The 22,347-nt window shown below is 42.7% G+C and overlaps 1 protein-coding gene across 13 annotated transcripts in view; it reads left to right on the top strand.

Annotated features, from left to right (window-relative positions):
* Positions 1-22,347, top strand: part of foxn3 (forkhead box N3) — a 341,543-nt gene that overhangs the window by 165,728 nt on the left and 153,468 nt on the right. For all 13 annotated transcript variants that reach the window (XR_013579427.1, XR_013579425.1, XR_013579426.1 and 10 more), the window contains one exon: positions 1,606-1,742. Coding sequence is in view for 10 of the 13 variants with exons in the window: in XM_078562050.1 (XP_078418176.1) it covers positions 1,606-1,742 (137 nt within the window). In the remaining 3 variants the exon portion in view is untranslated. The remainder of the gene's footprint in view (positions 1-1,605; positions 1,743-22,347) is intronic.

Here is a 22,347-nt window from a genome sequence, read left to right on the forward strand (position 1 = left end):
TTAAGTATCCATCATTCATGTATGGGTCTCAACAGTAGACCTTTCAACCATACAGGACGTGCATTGTAGCTGAACTTGATTCTGTCCTGCCCTTGCATGTACTTTGGTTAGCAAAAAGGAGCAGGAACCCTGATCATTTACTCTCTCTAGACACATGTAGCTAATTGTAGCACTCTTTCTATTGGCATGTGATTCATTCACCTGATCAGTGATCTAAATTCCTGATCCATGTGGCTCAGGTACTTCATAAATATGCTGAACCATCTTGGAACTCCTTTTGATCTGTGAATATAAGGAAGTCACATTACATAGCAACTGCAATATTTGGCACCTGATGGCTATAGAATCTCATAATTTCAGCACAGAAACAGGCCAAAAACAGTGCTGTGCTGGTGGTGGTCACCATGATTTGAGACATCGATGTTGGGCACCTATGCACAGAGAATGCTATTTGCATGGGTTGAATCTTGAAATTCAGTAACATTATAAGCCACTTAACTCCTTATTTGAGCCCAGCAGCTTTCACTCCTCTGACTCTGGTTTGCTGCTTGTTCTTTGCTCCCTCTACTTATTACATGATTGGAAGGGAGCTGTTAACTGTGGCTTTATGCAACTTCTCTCCTGGTTATCAGAATCCCATTGCTGGCTTTACCAGCAGCCAAAAGAGATCACAGGTCCTCTCTCCACTTGTAGCTTTTCTATTTGCCAGCAACTCCTACTCTGCAAGGTGGGTTTCTGCACTGCTCATTTAAATAGTGCCTGCTATTGCTCTGTGACTACTATTGATCTGTTATGAAAATCAAGGGTTTATAAAAGAAAAACAATTTTTGTTGTGTTGTGAAATGTAATTATTGTGAAAGATTATTGCTAGACTGGTTTTGCAGTACCTTTTATTACCTTTGCTCTGATTTTTTTTTTGTTGCTGAGCACCAAAACCTTTTGCATGATACTGACTCAAAACATTTTTTTCATGTTTGAAGTTTAAATCTAGAGCTTAATCCCACCCCCCCATACCATGTGAAAAGCTCATCAACTTTGAACAGTGAAAAAGACTATTTAGAAATTGTAGCAATATACTGTTCACCCTCATCTGTTGCCAGACAATGGTGTAATTTGAAAGAAGAACAGGGAAAGCAACTGCTGAGATATGCCCAGTGATGGCTGTTTTCACAGTGGAAATGTGAAAATCATTATGTCACCTTTGTTTTTATATAACACTGTATTTGGAAGAGCAGAGGAACTCTGTGCTGCTGTTGTCCACTGGCTTTAAACTTTCAATGAAAAGCCTGACACTGCTTTAAAAAGTAAAGTACGTATTGAATGTTGGTGTAAACCCACTGATCTAGACATACCAGTGTGAGTTTCTGCATGTGTAAAGAGCAATTACATCGATTTGATTTCACCAGTCTGCCCACTGTGCAAATCTGGAAATAGTTAATATTAATCACTCCCTGTTTCATAAAATATATTTGTGTTTCTGATATGACGCTTGCCAAGACTGAACTTAAACCTGTCATGGAGGTGGGGGAATGGGGAGAAAGTTTTTCTGATGTATTAAATTTTGAAACTTGTGGTATATGACCCATGTTTTCTTTCTTTTCACAGAGTATTGGGAAGGGCTCCTTATGGTGTATAGACCCAGAATACAGACAAAACCTTATTCAGGCTTTGAAAAAGACGCCCTACCATCCTTACTCTCATGTTTTTAATACGCCTCCCACTTCCCCACGGGGATATCAAAGGTAAGTGTGTGTGAGCTGTTGCATTTACTCAGGCGTTCATTTATCTGAGTTAATGACAGGGTGAATTGGACATGTATTGCTTGAGGAGTGGAACGGGAGGGGTGGAGACTGGAAATGTTTGTTTATGCCTCTGTCATTGTGTAAGTAAAAAATCGGAGGTTGAAGCTTCCCTGCAGTGATATCATGTTTCAGCCAACAGCTGTGTGAAGCTCTGTGAGGGGAGAGGTGTACTGTCTTGTTATAGAGTTAAAGCACATTCCAGCACATGCCTAGACCATCAATTGTCAAAAGAGAGATTGGAAGGAACAGCTGGGCTGAGAAGGAAACTGCTGTACATCTGCCTCGCTAGGTGATTAGCGTGATGGTAACCATGGAAGCTGGAATGTTGCCATAGCAACGCATAGCTGAGACAGGTGCAGTTGCATCACGAGTTCTATTTTGTTGCCTGGCAAATGGACAGGCTGTTAGCATGTGGAATTACGCTGTTGCCTTGACAACATGTTCTCCATAGTGACTCCAGTTGGCTTCCAGCCTTTTTTTTAATGTGTAAGCATGTGTGTGTTTTGTACCTGCTTTTTTTTCCCCCTTCTGTCTTCATAAATATCCACAGAAGCGTGCTTCATCTGAGATGACAACTTGAGGTCAGCCAGCTCTGGGAGATTAAAACAAAATGGGACTCGGTGAAGCGACAGAGTAATCCAGGGGAGAAAAAAAAAAAGCTTGTAAAACCAGAGTGCCTGTGATGTATGTAGAGTCAAACCCTTACCATCAAATACAAAAGGTCCTTGTGGTATATTGCTTTTGACATTGCAGATTTTTATGTTTCTCTAAAGCAGTGGAAGTGTTAACCTACATTTTTAAAGCATTTCCCTGCACAAGCCCAGTCACTGTGCATTCCACAACAATGGAAAATCTTTAAAACCTTTGGAACATTGGGAGTTTCAATGTAATGGAAATATTTTCTTTACAGCAATCTTTTCCTTTCCAGAGCTAATGAGCCAAATTGTGGGGATGGGGAGGAGGGGAAGATGCCACAAAGGATTCTAAAAGTCATGACCTGTTGGACATCAGTTAGCAGCAAATTGGTCTATTTCTAAATAAGCCCACTTTTGAATACCCCATCTCGTGCATGCATACAAATGTAAAAATTTGAACAGTGAATCTGTGCTCTCTGTGGCCTGCTTGGAGTGGTAACACTAAAGCAGCTGGCAGCCCTGTTTAACTCCTCTGGCCTTTGTTCATTTCCGGCCTGGTTTTGGTCTCAACTGTGCAGGTCAGTTAAAGTCAGCTAAAGTTTATATCTGTAATGGCTTATTTGCAGTTCTGTAAACTTGAACAAGTAAACATTGTTAGCTGTTCAGGGAAAATGTTTTCAAGGCTGAGTTTGGGAAAGATTACTTCCTTGGAGTTGATATCAGCCCCGACAGTTGACTATTGTTGTGCTGTAAAGTTCCATGAGTACACCATATCTTGAGGAAACTTCCTCCATTTAGATATGTGCAAGTCTGCTGCTCAGAGCTGGTTTAACAGAAGATTACTTTGGATCAAAACTCAAGTCTGTGTATCCAATTTGTGTTGGTTATTTTGTCTTTCTGTTGTCACTGATGAACCAGAAATATTCTGTTACTTTGAGTAATTGGGTCAGCTCTATTGCGCTCAAAAAGAACCACTATTATGTGATTACAATGTACATTCGCCTCCTTGCTCATTATTAGCTTATTTAAACTGGCTTAGATTTAGTCAGACTGTAAATTGAATAGTTACCTCTCAGCACTGGGTGGTAGTTAGGATGATAGAAACACAGCACAGAAGGAGACCATTCGCCTCGTCATTGCTTCTGCTGGCTCTTTGAAAGAGCAGTCATGCTTAGTCCCACATTCCTGCTTTTTGCCAGTAACTCTAAATGTCACCTCCCCAAATACCTGTCCAACTCCCTTTCAAAATTATTTATGAAATAGGCTTCTACCACCTTTTTTGAGTAGTGTCCCAAATCCCGACAACAGAGTGGAAAAAAAAATGTTTCCCCTTCTCCCCTCTAGATCCTTTCCTGATGATTTTAAAAGCTCCAAACCAGTGTAGTTACTGAGGTAAAATTGTCAGTCATAAGCTAAAAATTTCAGTGGCTGAATCCCAGCAGCTGCACATCCATTTAGATAAAAACCCCTCTATGACCATTTTAACTCCATTCTCAATTATTATAAAATACAAAATCCAGTGCAAAACTGGATTGATGCCCACAGTTGCCTGTGCTGTGAATGCTTGGTCTCAGTCTTGCTGGTATATTTTTAGGGAGCTTGGACAGAGATCAGATGCTTTCCTGCAGAGATTTGTTATAACACAGGTGGCCATTTGGCCCATCCAGCCACTGCCAGCTCTCTACAAGAGCAATTTAGCTAGTCCCGCTCCCCTATCCTTTTGCCTTAACTCCACCATGTTTTTCCTCTTCAGTTACTTATCCGATTGCCTTTGAAAGCGACAGTCAAACCTGCCTCCACCACACCCGTAGGCAGTGTATTTCAGATCCTAACCACTCACTGCATAAAAACGTTTTCCCCATTGGCAAAAGAACCCCATTGGTTCTTTTGCCAATCTCTGTAAATTTGTGCTCTCTGGCTCTCAAGCCTTCCTCTTCTCTCTCTATCGTAATAGTATGTACATATACCTCATGGACTGCAGTGGCTCAAGAAGGTGGCTTATCACCACCTTCTCAAGGGCAAATAGCGATGGGCAATAAATGCTGGCCTAGCCAGTGGTGCCTACACCCTGTGAATGTATAGATGAAACAAAGTCTACTCCATCTACACCCCTCATGATTTCGATCACCGTTATCAAATCTCCTCCAATGGAGAACAAGCCCAGTTTCCCAATCTATGCACGCAAGTGAAGCCTCTCACCTCCGGAACCATTCATTTAAATCTTTTCTCCACCCTCTTGAATGCTTTCACATCCTTCCTAAAGTACGGTACCTGGATTTGGACACAATACTCTAGTTGAGGCCAAACCATAGTTTCAGACAGGCTCATCATAACTTTCTTGCTTTTTGTCTCTACGCCTCTATGTAAAGCCCAGGATCCTATATGTCTTTTTATCTACTTTTTTTTTAATTCATTCATGGGATGTGGACTTTGCTGGCTGGGCCAGCATTTATTGCTCATCCCTAGTTGCCCTTGAGAAGGTGGTGGTGAGCTGCTTGTTGAATTGCAGCAGTCCATATGGTGTAGGTACACCCACAGTGCTGTCAGGCAGGGAGTTCCAGGATTTTGACCGATAGTGAAGGAACATCAACATATTTCCAAGTCAGAATGTTGAGTTACTTGGAAGGGAACTTGCAGCTGGTGGTGTTCCAATCTATCTGCTGCCCTTATCCTTCTAGATGGTGGTGGTCATGGATTTGGAAAGTGCTGTCGAAGGAGCCTTGGTGAATTCCTGCTGTGCATCTTGTAGATGGTACATACTGCTGCTAATATGCATTGGTGGTGGAAGGAGTAAATGTTTGTGGATGTGGTGCCAATCAAGCGGGCTGCTTTGTTCTGGACGGTGTCGAGCTTGAGTGCTGTGCGAGCTGCACTCATCCAAGCAAGTGGGGAATATTCCATCGCATTCCTGACCTGTGCCTTGTAGATGGTGGACAGGCTTTAGGAAGTCAGGAGGTGAGTTACTCATCGCAGGATTCCTGGCCTCTGACCTGCACTTGTAGCCACAGTATTTATATGGCTAGCCCAGTTCAGTTTCTGGTCAATAGAAACCTCCAGGATGTTGATAGTGGGGGATTCAGTGATGGTAATGCCATTGAACATCAAGGGGCGATGGTTGGATTCTCTCTTGTTGGAGATGGTCATTGCCTGGCACTTGTGTGGTGTGAATGTTACTTGCCACTTGTCAGCCCAAGCCTGGATATTGTCCAGGTCTTGCTGTATTTGGACATGGACTGCTTCAGCATCTGAGGAGTCGTGGATGGTGCTGAACATTGTGCAATCATCAGTGAACATCCCCACTTCTGACCTTATGATGGAAGGAAGGTCATTGTTGAAGCAGCTGAAGATGGTTGGGCCAAGGACAGTACCCTGAGGAACTCCCTACAGTGATGTCCTGGAGCTGAGATGAATGACCCCCAACAACCACAACCATTTTCCTATGTGCTAGGCATGACTCCAAACAGCAGAGCATTTTCCCCCTGATTCCCATTGACTCCAGTTTTACTAGGGCTCCTTGATGCCACACTTGTTCAAATGCTACCTTGATGTCAAGGGCAGTCACTCTCACCTCACCTCACCTCGGGAGTTGAGCTCTTTTGTCCATGTTTGAACTAAGGCTGTAATGAGGTCAGGAGCAGGAGCAAAATGGCCTTGGCGGAACTCAAACTGGGTGTCAGTGAACAGGTTATTGCTAAGCAAGTGCAGCTTGATAGCACTGTTGATGACCCCTTCCATTTCTTTACTGATACACTTTCGAGTTATCAACAGTCACAGATTGCAACTCTTTTGAGTACAATCACAGTTCTTGGTTTCCGGGAGTGGGACATGAACCCACAACCCTCTGATTCAAAGGCGAGGGTGCTATGAACTGAGCCACAGCTGACATGATGGAGAGTAGACTGATGGGGTGGTAATTGGCTGGGTTGGATTTATCCCGCTTTTTGTGTACAGGACATACCTGGGCAATTTTCCATAAAGCTGAGTAGATGCCAGTGTTGTAGATGTACTGGAACAGCTTGGCTAGGGGCGCAGCAAGTTCTGGAGTACAAGTCTTCGGTACTATTGCTGGAATGTTGTCAGGACCCATAGCCTTTGCAGTATCCAGCGCCTACAGCCGTTTCTTGATATCACGTGGAGTGAGTCAAATTGGCTGAAGACTGACATCTGAGATGCTGGGGACCTCCGAAGGAGGCCGAGATGGATCATCTACTCAGCACTTCTGGCTGAAGATTGTAGCAAATGCTTCAGCCTTATCTTTTGCACTGACATACTGGGCTCCTCCGTCATTGAAGATGGGGATATTTGTGAAGCCTCCTTCTCCAGTGAGTAGTTTAATTGTGCACCACCATTTCTGACTGGATGTGGCAGGTCTGCAGAGCTTAGGTCTGGTCCATTGGTTGTGGGATCGCTTAGCCCTGTCTATCACTTGCTGCTTATGCTGTTTGGCACGCAAGTAGTTCTGTGTCATAGCTTCACCAGGTTGACACCTCATTTTTAGGTATGCCTGCTGTTGCTCCTGGCATGCCCTCCTGCACTCCAGCATTACCATCAAGCCAGGGGATCATCCCTGGTTCAATGAAGAGTGGGGGATATGCCAGGCCATGAGGTTACAGATTGTGTTAGAGTACAATTCTGCTGCTGCTGATGGCCCACAACGTCTCATGGGCACCCAGTCTTGAGTTGCTAGTTCTGTTCAAAATCTATCCCATTTAGCACAGTGGTAATGCCACAGAACACGTTGGAGGGTACCCTCACTGTGAAGGTGGGACTTGGCCTCCAAAATGACTGTGCAGTGGTCAGCCCTACCGATACTGTCATGGACAGATGCATCTGCGGCAGGCAGGCTGGTGAGGATGAGGTCAAGTATGTTTTTCCCTCTTGTTGGTTTCCTCACCACCTGCCGCAGACCCAGTCTAGCAGCTATATAATTTAAAACTCAGCCAGCTCGGTCAGTAGTGGTGCTACCAAGCCACTCTTGGTGATGGACATTGAAGTCCCCCACCGAGATTACATTCTGTGCCCTTGCCACCCTCAGTGCTTCTTCCAAGTGGTGTTCAACACGGAGGAGGATTGATTCATGAGCTGATAGAGGGCGGTACGTGGTAATCAGCAGGAGGTTTCCTTGCCCATGTTTGACCTGATGCCATGAGACTTCATGTGGTCCAGAGTCGATGTTGAGGATTCCCAGGGCAACTCCCTCCCGACTGTATATCACTGTGCCACCACCTCTGCCACGTCTGTCCTGCCGGTGGGACAGGACATACCCAGGGATGGTGATGGTGGTGTCTGGGAAATTATCTGTGAGGTACGATTCCATGAGTATGACTATGTCAGGCTATTGCCTGACTAGTCTGTGAGACAGCTCTCCCAATTTTGGCACTAGTCCCCAGATGTTAGTAAGGAGGACATTGCAGGATCGACAGGGCTGTGATTGTGGCTGTCGTATCTGGTGCCTTGGCCGATGCCGGGTAGTCCATCCAGTTTCATTCCTTTTTGTGACTTTGTAATGATTTGTTACAACTGAGTGGCTTGCTAGGCCATTTCAGAGGGCATTTAAGGGTCAACCACATTGCTGTGGGTCTGGAGTCACGTGTAGGCCAGACCAGGTAAGGGTGGTAGATTTCCTTCCCTAAAGGACATTAGTGCACCAGATGGGTTTTTACAACAATTGACAATGGTTTCATGGTCATCATTAGACTTCTTTCTAATTCCAGATTTTTATTGAATTGAAATTCCTGGGTCTCTGGATTACTAGTCCAGCAACAATACCACTACACCATTGCCACCCCATCTCACCTCACCTTCTGCCTGACCTTCCACCTTCAATGAGTCGTGCAGGTTTCTCTGCTCCAACAGCCCCCCCGCCCCCACCAGCCCCGCTCAATTCCTTATTCTCCCTGCTAAAATGTATCACTTCACAGCTCGGTGTTGAATGTCACCTGTCACATGTATGCCCATTCCACCAGCCTGACTGTGTCCTCTTGAAGTTGATCACCTCCTCACAGTTCCCAGTACTTTCAAGTTTTGTGTTATCTGCAAATTGCTCCCTGTACACCCAGGTCTACATCATTATTATATGTCAAGAAAAGCAGTGCTCCTAGTTCCGATCCCTGGGGAACTTGCTGCAGTCCGAAAAACAGCCGTTCAGCACTACTTTCTGTTTTCTGTCACTCGACCAACTTTATTTCCATGTTGCCACTGTTCTTTTTATTCCCTGGGCTCTCACTTTGCTGTCAACTTTGGAAGTCCATGTGCACCATGTCAATAGGGAAGGAGGGTTAGAATGCTTCATACAATAAACTACATTAAAGCGTTTTAACGCCGAGACCCTCAGACCTCTGCGCTCAAGTAATTCTGGCCCCTTGAGCATCCCCAATTTTAACTCCCCACCATCGATAGTGTGCTTTCATCTGCTAAGGGCCGAAGCTTTGGTCCTCCTTCCCTAAATTCCTGTACCCCTCGTCCTTTAAAATGCTTTTCAAACCTCTATGACCAAGCTTTTGACCATCTTCCCTAATGTCACCTTATGTGTATTGGTGTCAAGATTTTCTTTGTGCTTTCATGGGGTTTGGGTGTCTCTGGCTAGGCCAGCATTTATTACCCATTCCTAATTGCCCTTGAGAAGGTGGTGTTGCCATCTTGAACCACTGCAGACCATGTGGTGTATGTTCAAGGAGTTCCAGAATTTTGACCTGATAACAGTAAAGGAACGGCGATTAGTTCCAAGTGAGGACGGTGTGTGGCTTGGAGGGGAACTTGCAGGTAGTGGTGTTCCCATGCATCTGCTGCCCTTGACCTTCAGGATGGTAGAGAGTTTGGAAGTCGAAGGAGCCTTGGTGAGTTGCTGCAGTGCACCTTGTGGATGTTACACACTGCTGCCACTCTGCGCCAGCAGTGGATGGGGTGCCAATCAAATGGGCTGCTTTGTCCTGGATAGTGTCAAGCTTCTTGAGTGTTGTTGGAGCTGTATTCATCCTGGCAAGTGGAGAGTATTCCATCACACTCCCTTGTGCCTTGTAGATGGTGGACAGGCTTTGGGGATTTGGGAAGTGAGTTACTCGCTTCTGACCTGCTTTTGTAGCCACAGTATTTATATGGCTGGCCCAGTTCAATTTCTGGTCAATGGTAACCATCAGGATGTTGATAATGGGGGATTCAGCAATGGTGATGCTATTGAATATCAAGGGGAGATGGTTAGATTCTCCCTTGTTGGAGATGGTCATTGCCTGGGTCTTGTGTGGTGCAAATGGTACTTGCCACTTATCAGCCCAAGCCTGAATGTTATCCAGGGCTGCTTCAGTATCTGAGGAGTTGCGAATGATGTTGAACATTGTGCAATCATCAGCAAACATCCCCACTTCTGACCATATGATGGAGGGAGGATCATTGATGAAGTAGCTGAAGATGGCTAGGCCTAGTACACTACCCTGAGGAATTCCTGCAGTGATGTCCTGGAGCTGAGATGACTGACCTCCAACAACCACAGCCATCTTCCTTTGTGCTAGGTATGCTCCAACTAGTGGAGAGTTTTCCCTGATTCCCATGGACTCCAGTTTTGCTAGTGCTCCATGGTGCCACACTCAGTCAAATGCTACCTTGACGTCAAGGGCAGTCACTCTCACCTCATCTCTGGAGTTCAGCTCTTTTGTCCACGTTTGAACCAAGGCTGTAATGAGGTCAGGAGCTGAGTGACCCTGGTGGAACCCAAACTGGGTGTCAGTGAGCAGATTATTGCTGTCAAAGTGCCACTTGATAGCACTGTCGAAGATTCCTTCCATCACTTTGCTGATGATCGAGAGTAGACTGATGGGACAGTAAATGGCCAGGTTGGATTTGTCCTTTTTTGTGGACAGGACATACCTGGGTAATTTCCTACATTGTTGGGTAGATCCCAGTGTTGTAGCTGTACTGGAACAGCTTAGTTAAGGCAGTGGTTAGTTCTGGAGTAAAAGTCTTCAGTACTATTGCTGGAATGTTGTCAAGGCCCATAGCCTTTACAGCATCCAGAGCCTTTAGCCTTTTCTTGATGTCACATGGAGTGAATTGGCTGAAGACTGGCATGTGTGATGCTGGGGACCTCAGGAGGAGGTAGAGATGGATCATCTGCTCAGCATTTCTGGCTGAAGATGGTTGCAAATGCCTCAGCCTTCTCTTTTGCAATGATGCACTGGGCTGTCACATCATTGAGGATGGAGATGTTTGTGGAGCTGCCTCCTGTTTAGTTATTTAATTGTCCAGCACAGTTCCATTCACAACTGGCTGTGGCAGGACATCGGAGCTTAGATCTGATCAGTTGGTTGTGGAATCGCTTAGCTCTGTCTATTGATTGCTGCTTCTGCTATTTGGCATGCAGGTAGACCTGTGTTGTAACTTCACCAGGTTGACACCTCATTTTTAGTTATGCCACGGTGCTGCTCCTGGCATGCCCTCCTACACTCTTCAATAGGCTTTATTTTGCTTTCCTGTTACTTTTGAATTCCTGTTTTAACATTTAATTGTTCTGTCTTCCCCAACCCCACTTGCTGTACTCAGAAACATCTTACTGCATTACATTATTGAATAATGAAAATTCTAAAGGGAGTTGAAAAAGAAAATCTAACGTAGCAATGTAAACAATTAATTCAGTGACTCCTTCTCCCCGCAGAAACACACAAGCTAGAGTTTTCTACTTTTGCTTTTGACAGCCCATGATTTTCATTAACTTTAATAGCTGGTAGACCATGGACTGGCAAGCGTTGGGAGTGATAAACCTCAGCCTCTAGAGTTGAGTCCCCCTACTTGTTGCTTAACCACTTTGTTGACCTTGACACCTCCAGGTTATCTCTGCAACAATGAGAATAGGACCTGTGACTTTGGATTGGCTTAGGAGATAATATACTTCCCCTAAGTTCAAGGAGTCATTGGCTGAGTATGCAGGCAGATAAACTACTCCCTGGGTTAGGCGGCTCTGGATTGGTTCTTGGGTTACGTTGAATTATATTGGATTTTACAGCACGGAAATGGGCTTTGACCCATTGGGTCCAAGCTGGTATTTATACTCCATGCAAACCTCCTGCTACCCCATTTCATCTAACCCTAACAGGATGTTGTTCTCTCCCTTTCTTCCTCATATTCATCTATCTTTCTGTTTAATGTATCTAAGCTATTTGCTTCAGTTGCTTCACGTGAGTAGTGAGTTCCACATCCCACCATCTTGTGAGTAAAGAAATTTCTTTCCTTATTGGATTTGTTATTGCCTACCTCCTATTTATGGCCCTTACTTTGGGATTCCCACACAAGTGGAAACAGCATCTGTACATCTACCCTACCAAACTGCTTGATAATCTTAAAGATCTCTATTGGGTCAATTCTTAAATCTTTTATTTCTCTAGCGAATAGAGCCCCAGCCAGTTGAGCCTTTCCTGATAGTTGTGTCATCTCAGTCTTGGTTTCATCCATGTCAATCTTCCTGGCAACTTCTCTAGTGCCTCTATATCCTTTCTATATTAAGGAGACCAACGCTATGCAGACCAGTCTGAAATGCTGTCTAATCAAGGCTCTTCACAAATTTAAAATAATTTCTCTTTCCTGTTTTACGAAGAGCTGCCATTCTCTTGACATCAGCAGATTGACTGAGGCCTCTGTGGAAGTGGCTGGCATATTTTGTTTTAAAAGGCTCAGTTAAATTTTTCCTCTTGCTTTCCATTGTAGCGTGGGAACATCTTTAAAAGAAAAGTTATGACTACTAGCTATAAGAGAGTATAAATTTTTACATCCCCCTGAAAAAGAGTTGTGCGGACTTGAAAAGTTAACTCTGTTTCTCTCTGCACAGATGCTGTCAGACCTGCTGAGCTTTTCCAGCATTTTCAGTTTTTATTTCAACTTTTTACATCCCTTTTCATTTGAATCGGTAGACTTTGACTGAAATTTTAAACCATAATGTGCTTTTTAAATCGCCATCATGACCACTGCATCAGCCAATTTCACACATGCAATTCCTAATGCGCTTACTTAGCCCTTTTAAAAAGGTTGTTTTAGTTTTTAATATGCTTTTCGTCCACCTGCCCACCCTCACCGCCCAACTCCCACCCTCCTCCCAAAACCCCTTCCATGCTATGTTATTGAATCACAAGCTTGGGTTGTCAGGCTTCATCCATTAGTAATTTCTAATCAAACATGAGGAGTTGAGATGCAGACCAGCTAGACCTTTCCTTGAATGTTTTGTCTCTTTCCTTAGCCTGTGCTCAGTAACTCCCATGGGTAACTCAAGTGTTGTGAATCTTGGGGATAAATCTACTTTTTCCAGAACGGTACACGCTTGCAGTATATTATTGGCCTTTTAAAACTTTTAATGTTTCTGCTGCTAACATGAATTTCTCAAAACTTGTTCTGGATTCTTTTTCTGTTGTCCTTGCTTCGGACTGCGTGTGGATTTGCTGTGCTTGATCTCTGCTAGAATCGATACAGGAGCAATCCATCCCCTTGAGAGCTTGTACATTGAAGATAAGAACTGCTGATTTTAGCTTAAAATTTAACCTTTTTTTTAACCTTGGCACGCAACATTAAATATCCAGATCAGTTTGTGTTGTCTCCCATTTTTTTTTCTCTAATACCTCCTAACATTTCTCTAGTATATGTGGCTGGGCAAGCAGGATATTTGCACACAATCATTTGGCTCAGGACAAAATGGCCTGTTGATCTGGTGTGTGGCGTTACACTGTCAGATAGTTGCAGCTTCGTACTCTAGATTCCTCACATAGCAACTCCCCACACATAGTAGCTCCCCAATCATGACAGCAGAGGTGCTGTTGTGTAAGGGAGGGAGAACGTTGACCTCTTCAATCTTCCAGCATCTAGATGCTAAGTTATAGAGGTGGTGGCAGAGCCTTAGTAGAAGACTTTTGGGAGTGGAATTTGTGTGTTTATAGGAGGAAGCACTGACTAGTGGGGAAACATTCAAATAGAGAGAAAAATGTTTGAGTTCAGCTGCCTCTTTTTTTTAATGGAACAAAATTCTGGTAGGAGTGACGCTCAATGCAGGAAACTCTAATAATTACTCAAAGCAATGTTGAATATGTTTGCAATGATTTTGATTCAAGAATGGGTCTAACAATTCAATTCACAAGTTGAGACAGGTGATTTCTTTACTGATTGTTTGATTTGTCATAAAAGAGCACTATAAAATAAATGTCATTTTGCAACTTTGTATAACGGTCAGACTATTGTAAAATTATGGTGCTCACATGAATAACTGAACTGTAGTTGTATACACCAATGTGAAGTCTTCCACAATCTCAAAATTTCCCATCACTTATTCGTAAATTGTAAATGGAAAAGAGAAAGTAGCGACCGTACTTCGCTGGCTATGTTCTAATCATCTTCCTAGATTGTGTTTGTTCAAAAAAATGTATTGGGTGTTAAAGTAGATTGACATTTTATGAAGCCGTTATACATCATCAATGTAAAATAGTCACCCAGAAATCCAATTTGAAATTGAGAAAAAACACCTTTACCTGAAGAGTGGTAAGAATGTGGAACTTGCTACTACAGGGAGTGTTGAAGAGAATAGTGTAGATAGGTTTAAAGGGAAGCTGGACAAGCATATGAGGAAGGGAATAGAGGGATGTGATGACATATTTAAATTTGGAAAGATGGGAGGAGGCTTGAGTGGAACCAAACATTGGCATTGTCAGTTCGGGACGAATAGCCTGCTCCTGAGCAGTATATCCTCTGTAATGTAAGTGTATATTCACATATTTTATGAAACTTCTGTACAATTAGAGGTGCATTCAGATATCTTTTTGAGGCATATTCTCTTTCACATTCATTTTCTCTCTCTTCCTCTCTCTCTTTCTCTCGCTCGCACACACACCCCTTACCAGAGTGCATGTTCCTGTACATAAATTTGTTGACTGCATTCACCATCATTCAGCTTTCGTTTATATTATGCATGGTGACCTCAGTTCCGTTTAATTACTGAGATGAACAGTGTAATGTTTATATTTGTTTACCTTTAGAGTTGTCAATCAACAATGTGGGAGTAACTAAGTTTGCAGGCTTCAGTCTGACAGCAGCCTGTGGTCCCAGTAACTTGAGACTGAGTGATGGCTCTAATGCAACAGATTTCACAGAAATAGATTTCACTCATTATAGGGGGCTGTAAATTTATTTTAAACTATATATATTATATATATGGGAGATTGGCGCTACCTTAATTTGCACAATTGAGAACCATAAATAAACTGATCTGTTTTATTGGGAATCATTGCAATGAGTTTTGTTGGTAAATACAATGCAGGAGCAATGCAGTCAGCGGCTCTTGTCAAATGCATCTGCTTAAATGATTAAGGAAGTATGAAAATAATCAATGTGCTTCTGACACCATCAGGATCTATAGTTGAACTTTCCCAGAGTCGATTTATTACTGTGTATCCACAGAAGTTCAGGAAGCCTTGGAAGCACAAATGTCCTAGGAACAGGAAAGCCCTCTTGTTGATTTGATTTTTTTTTGTTTTATTTCGAGATTTATTTTAGCAAGCATTTCAAATATTCTACAGCTATTTCCTGTTAACTTTTCACTTCACAATTGCCTATATATAGGTGAATTAAACAGTAATCACAAGCTGTATGATGTCGGGGTAGAAAAGAGATTCAAGTGCTCAATGTAAGCTCACCCACAGGTTCGATACCAAGGAGGGTTGGATTTGAAAACAAACTTCTATCAGTTTTACTTCGGGTTATTTGAGAAGGTATTTTCTTCTTACTATCTATCCATTAATAGTTCTTTGTTTGAGCGCTTGGGTTTCTTTCCTTTTTACTGGTCTTTCTACCCCCATGCTTGCTTTTACATTTAATTTATTTTGCTGTCCTTCACTCCATTCAGTTCTACAGTTTTTAATGTTTCTAGCGTGAATCTTCAGATTAGTATGTATATTTGTGTGTGCATGTGTGTGTAGAAGTGTAAAAAACTAACACTTTAAAGAAAGTTGATAAAAACAGCAACTTCTTATAATGGTGTTGTATTCTTTAAAAGCCGTGCTGCTCTGCTGTGAGGGGATAAAGTCAGTCATTTGGATGAGATGTCAGACAAAGCCATCTCCCCGTTTATGGAATGTAAAAGATCCCAGGGCACTATTCCGATAAGTTTTCACTATCAAAGAAAGGTACGATAGAAGTGTTTTTAAAACATGTTACAGGTAGAATGTCTCAAATCCGGCTCTTTGAAAACAGAACATTTTTTAAGCTGCCATGCATGAATTTTTATTATTAATAGAAAAGTAAAACAACTTGCTTGATGGGCTAGTGCTGCCTTGTGCAGTGTTGTGCCGACTTCACGCACTGGTCTTTTCGCACTCTACGAGTAGTCCGAGTGGCACTTGACTCAACCTGACCCTGCCCAAATCAAAAACCGACAGGATCTGAAATCCAGCAGAGACTCAGTCCCAAGGTTGCCAGTTTTGAGACACTGTGCCTTAGTGAGTCTCAGGTGCTGCTCATGGGAAGTCCATGGTTATGCTTTGTTATAAGGCCAGCAACATCAGCTATAGAAGAATGCAATTGTGTTTTATTTGGTATAAAGTGTAGGAATGTGTCTGTAAAAGACTATCAAGTTCAATTGATCAGTAAACACTTGGTAGTTTCATACACAGTGGTATCTTCTGTTGCTGAGTATTTTGTACTTTCAAAATAACCATTTTGTTTCTTTATATTTAGGCATGAGCCATAAGATTACATTAGTGTAAATTTCTGCAGTCCGTGCATATGTAACATTTACAATAAATAAGTGAACATTGTACAATGAAGATGGTGCTTTTAAGCCCTCTTAAAAAGAATGAGTGTCAGTAAGGCGGTGGCTTTATATTATGGCTGCCACCTTTGGGTGTTTCACATAAATCCATTGAAGCTTTGAATGTATTCTGATGCTGCGCCATTAAAAGTTGTGTGTAGTAATTATGGTTTTATTTAGTGTGTAATGTACTTTTAAGAATAATACTTGTTAAGGAAGATCACATGATCTGTAGTAACCAATAGGAGAGTAGCATGGGCTACCTCAGCAGTCAGTGTAGAAATAGAGTTGGAGTTGAAAGCACACGAATTGCTGCTGAGTATATTGTAAATAAACTTAAAGTTTCCACCCAAGAAGTGCCTGCTGATCGACTCTGTCATAAATAGCACAACCCGGCCACCCTACAACAAACTGGCAACGAGGAGAAAACCGGATTGAACAGAAGAAATCAAATTAGAAAGAAATCGTCACTGTACCTCGCTCAGTGATTGTAAGTAGCAAGCTCGGTTAGAATTCAAGAAGTAATCCCCTTGCAAAATGCAACAATTTGGGGGAATTGATCCTTTTGAACCAGCCACAGACGATTAGTCTCAATACATAGAATGCCTCACGTTCTTTTTCCAAGTGAAGAAGATTACGGGGGAAGAGAAGAGGCAAGTGATCCTCTTGAGTACTTGTGGGAGCAAAACCTACAGTCTGATATGAAGTTTGATGGCACCCAGTGCCTCAGATACGAAAGATTTTGATGAGTTGGTCGAGCTCACGAAGGGTCATTTTTAAGCAAAGCCCTCAGTCACGACGCAGAGGTTCAGATTTAATTTGTGAAATAGAGCCCCGGGTGAGACTGGCAAATTTGAAGCAGCTAACGGAACATTGGAGTTTAGTACAACTCTGAATGACATGCCCAGAGATCATTTAGTGTATGGTGTGAAAGAGGACACAATTCAGAAAAGATTATTGTCTGAAGTGAATCTGGATTCCAAGAAGGTGCTAAAGATAGTACTGGCCATGGAAAGCGCAATAAGAGATTCAGAAGCAATACAGGGTGTGCAAAATGGCGCCGTCCTCCACGTCGGGTGGGAAACCTCAGCCGAAAGAAGCGCAAAACAGCGAGACTCTGCCGAGAAGCGGGAAACAGTTCCTGCTAGCCGAAGAATAAGGAAAAATAACTTAGCAGTGAAATCAAAGAATAACTTGAATAGAGGTGAAAGCAATCAATCGGCAGTTTAAAAATATCGAATGCTACTATTGTCACAGAAATGGACACATAATGAGGCAGTGCAAGGAAAGATTCAAGCAGGTTTGTAAACAAAAGAAGCAGCCCAATGAAATCTACAATGTAGGAGACCCTGAAACAACAAATTCATACAGTTAATCGTTGTTTAATCTGAAAGTTGGAAAGACAGAACCAATATTTGTCACAGTGAAAGTAAACGACAAACCTGTTAGAATGGAAGTGGACACGGGAGCTTCCACTACAGTAATTGGGGAACATACCTTCAGATACCTGAGTAATGGTGAACATCAATTAAGTTTAGAAGAAACATCTGCCAAGCTAAAAACATATACAGGCTAAAACATTCAAGTAAAAGGCATGAGCAGAGTAACTGTCCATTATGGACGCCAATCGGCAAAGCTACCCTTGATGGTGGTGGTGGCAGGTGAAGGGCCAAGCCTCCTGGAGTGAAATTGATGAAAAGAGATTAAGTTGGAATGGGCCGAAATTTTCCAGTTCAGATCAAGTGGGCTACTAGAGCTACTTAGAAAGTACACCACCGCCTTCAAGGATGAACTGGGGAAAATCCAGGGCCTGCAGGCCAAGATTCTTGTGTATCCGGATGCAACCCCTCGCTTCATAAATGCAAGACTGGTGCCATATGTCCTGCGAGAAAAAGTTGACATTGAACTGAACAGTTGAGAAAAACTGGGCCTTAATACAACCTGTTCAGTTCTCAGAATGGGCAGCACCCATAGTTACCGACCGAAGGGTCCGAAAGCGTCCGAATTTGTGGAGACTACAAACTGGTGGTTAATAAAGTAGCTAAGCTAGACAGGCACCCCATTCCAAAAATCGAAGACCTGTATGCCAAGCTGGCAGGAGGGACAATGTACACAATGACATGAGTCACGCTTACCAACAATTAGAGTTGAATAATGCCTCCTGGGAATGTGTCACAATTAATACCCACAAAGGATTCTACCAATATACACAATTGCCTTTTGGTGTCTTTTCTGCTTGTGCCATCTTTCAGAGAACAATGGAAAGCTTACTGCAGGGACTGCCCAAGGTTGTAGCCTATTTAGACGATGTACTGGTGAAAGGATTCACTGAAAAAGAACATTTGGCAAACTTACAAGAAATGTTTTAAGACTTCTTCTAAGCTGGAGTGCATTTAAAAATAAAAGTGCACATTCCAAGAGGGGGAGGTAATCTATTTGGGTCACCGGGTAGATTCACAGGGCCTCCAGCTGGTTGAGGAGAAAGTGAGAGCCATAAGAGAGGCACCTGCACCAAAGAATGTCTCAGAGCTCAAATCACACCAAGGAATGATCAATTATTATGGGCAGTTCTTACTCAATTTGTCTACAGTGCTGGCCCCCCTGCATTCTCTACTCAGAACCAATGCTGGTCTTGGGAGGTGCCCCAGAAAGAAGCTTTCAGAGATGAAACAATTGTTGCATTCATCCAATCTATTAGTGCATTATGACCATTCAAAAGAATTGGTGCTGGCATGTGATGCATCTCTCTTCGGAGTGGGAGCAGTGCTCTCTCATCGGATGGGCAATAGCGCGGAATGGCCAATAGGTTAAGTATCAAGAACTCTTACCACAGCGGAAAAGGGACACTCGCAGATAGAAAAAAGCCTGTCCATCATCTTTGGTGTCAAGAAATTTCATGAATATGTAAATTGCCATCATTTTACAATCATTTCAGATCACAGAACATTGCTAGGATTGTTTAGTGGCTATTCCACCCACAGCCTCAGCAAGAATACAACGATCGGCTTTAATTCTGGCAGCATACAAATAAACTTTTGTACATTAGCCTGGCAATCAAATCAGAAACGCCGATGCTCTTAGTCGTTTGCCTTTACAAGAAAATGATGAGCATATCCCAGTTCCTCAGGAACTTGTTTTATTATTAAATTTCTTAGATTCCTCGCGATTATGTACTCAATAGATCAGAGACTGGACAAGTCAGGACCCAGTCCTATTTCAGGTACGAGAACAAGTGCTACATAGTTGGTCACAGGAGTCTGTATCTGACTAAATGAAAACCGTACTTCAGCTGAAGACATGAAATAACCAGCCAGGATGACATCTTATTGTGGGGAGCATGAGAGATAGTTCCTCCAAAGGGAAGGGAGCCACTTTTAATTGAACTACACAGTGCCCATCCAGGAGTTACCCAAATGAAGACCATAAGCACACAGCTTATGGTGGCCTGGGATGGATGGCGAAATAGAGAATTTAGTAAAGCACTGTGTGTAATGTCGGTAACTGCATAAGTTGCCCGTGACATCTCTGTTACACCCATGGGAATGTCCAGGTAGACCTTGACTACGTTGGACCTTTCCTGAGAACAGTGTTTCTGCTCATTGTCGATGCCCATTCAAAATGGTTGGATGAATATGAGGTGAAATCACCAATGTCGGACGCTACAGTTGAGAAACTACGTCAGAGTTTTGCCATTCACAGACTACCAGAAGTAGTCATTTCCGATAATGGCACAGCATTTACAAGTGCTGAATTTCAAAGGTTTATCAGCCTCAACGGTATCACTCGTGAAAACTGCACCATACCACCACTCCTCAAATGGACTGGCCGAAAGGACAGTTCAAATGTTCAGGAAGGATATGAGAAAGCTAACTGGCCATTCCTTGGCAGCCAAGCTAGCACGTTCTCTTTTTCATTACAGGACCACCTCTCAAAAAACAACACGTGTCGTACCTGCAGAGTTGTTGTTGAAACACCATCTCAGCATGAGATTGAGCTTAATAATGCCAAATTTAGAGGGGAAAGTGAAAAGGAGTCAGGGAAGCCAGAAAACTAGACACGACTGGCAGAGCAGCGAGAGGAGATTTACCGTAGGAGACCCGGTATATGTGAAAAATTTTGGGGAAGGACCAAAGTGGTTACCAGGTGAAATAAATGTGGTGACTGGAACTCTATCTTGCCATGTGGAGGTGGAAGGCCGGATCACCTGTAAACATGTGGACCATTTAAGGAAGAGAGAGATGAATCTTCAAGATATGGTTCCACCAGTGATCATGACCAGGTCTGCATTTCCTGTTGATGGTACTCAACCCAGGACTGACATGCCTGATGTTCCTGTAAGAGTTGAGGATACAGAACTGCACATTCCCATCGAAGCACCTGATGTTCAGGCAACTCTGGAAAAGGACGTACCTGACAAAGAATCTGAAGTTATGAAGCTGCGACGTTCCACATGTACCAGGAAACCACTTGAAAGACTGAACTTGTATATTCCTTACCCGTGTAAGTATTGTGTTGTCTTGAAAAATATGTACCTGTAAACATAATATGTATAGCTGAGTTATTATTTAGTGTGTAATGTACTTTTAAGAATAATACTTGTTAAGGAAGATCACATGATCTGTAGTAACCAATAGGAGAGTAACACGGGCTACCTTAGGAGTCAGTGTAGAGATAGAGTTGAAGTTGGAAGCACACGTGTAGTTGCTGTTGAGTATATTATAAATAAACTTAATGTTTCCACCCAAGAAGCGTCTGCTGATCAACTCTATCATTAATAGCACAACTCGGCCACCCTACAACATTATGAAAGGCTTGTACCCAGTGTATCTTCAAAAAGAGGCATTGACATTATTTGCTGGGTGAGGAGAAAAGAATAGGCTCTCATTCTGAAGCTCAGCAGTTGGTTTCCCCATTTGCACAAGCTGGATTCGAACATCGTAACTAGGGATGACTCATATGCTAATGAGGTGTGAACTTTAAGGTTAAAGCATACATGCCTCTAAGTACAAAACTAAAGTATTGCAGATGCTGAAAATGTGAAATAAAAATGGAAAATGCTGGAAGCATTCAGATATGGCAACATCTGTGGACAGGGAAACAGTTAATGGTTCAGGTCTGTGACAGTTTATCATCAACCTCTCAATGCTTTTGCATCATATTAAGCAACTGCCTACAGCCCTGTGTAGTTTTACAAGCTGGTTGTTTTGTAAATTGGTGGTCAGCCTTTTGAATTCCACTGCACTGTTCTCTCGTATTGATGTTTGTACTAATCCAGTAATGGCTCACTAGCCTGAAATCACAAACAGTAATTCATGGCAGTGAATTATCAATAACCTGATTGCATCAGGAATGTTTTTTAAGTTTAACAAAACACCGACCATACAATAACTAGAGTAATGCACAGATGAATGACACTATTTCATTTCTGGGAACAAACTGTAAGACCAAGTGATACATTTGGGGCTTGAGTTATGGGTAAACATAACAAGGGTGAAACAAAGATTGAGTTTTAAGCCTAGAAACATATGCATCAAACAACAAAGCTTTGCTTTTGCAGGCACTTATTCTCAAGTAATTGTAGAGGATAAGGTTAGGTTGGGATTATTGTAGTAACAGAGGGGAAGAAGGCTAGGGAAAGAACAGTGTGGGGGGGAGCAGGTTAGGAGGATAATAGGGGAGATGGTTGGGGAAGTAACAGTGGGGGAGGAGAAGGTTAGGATTGGGGTACATTTTATTTACTCATTTATTTGATGTTAAAGAAGGGAGTGTAGTGTAAATTTACTAGAATAATGCCTGGACTCCGAGAGTACAAGGAGAGATTTCACAAACCAGGGTTATATTTCCTGGATGTAGAAAGTTGAGGGGTGATTTTATCAAAGTTTTTGAGATACTAAAGGCAACAGATTGGGCACCTAGGGAGAAAGTATTTCTGATTGGGGAATCTAGGACTAGAGGCATAGTTGAAAGATTAATTAGATCTTTCGGGAATGAAATTAGGAAACACTTCTACATGCAAGGGGCTGAAAGTTGGTCCTTCTTGAATCACTGTATTTCATATGGCGTAGGCACACCCACAGTGATGTTAGGGAGGAAGTTCCAGGATTTTGACCCATTGATAATGGAGGCAACCAAAGGAAATCCTTCA

Source organism: Cetorhinus maximus, chromosome 18 (genome assembly GCF_964194155.1).
Source record: "Cetorhinus maximus chromosome 18, sCetMax3.hap1.1, whole genome shotgun sequence".
In the NCBI taxonomy this organism is placed as follows: domain Eukaryota; kingdom Metazoa; phylum Chordata; class Chondrichthyes; order Lamniformes; family Cetorhinidae; genus Cetorhinus; species Cetorhinus maximus.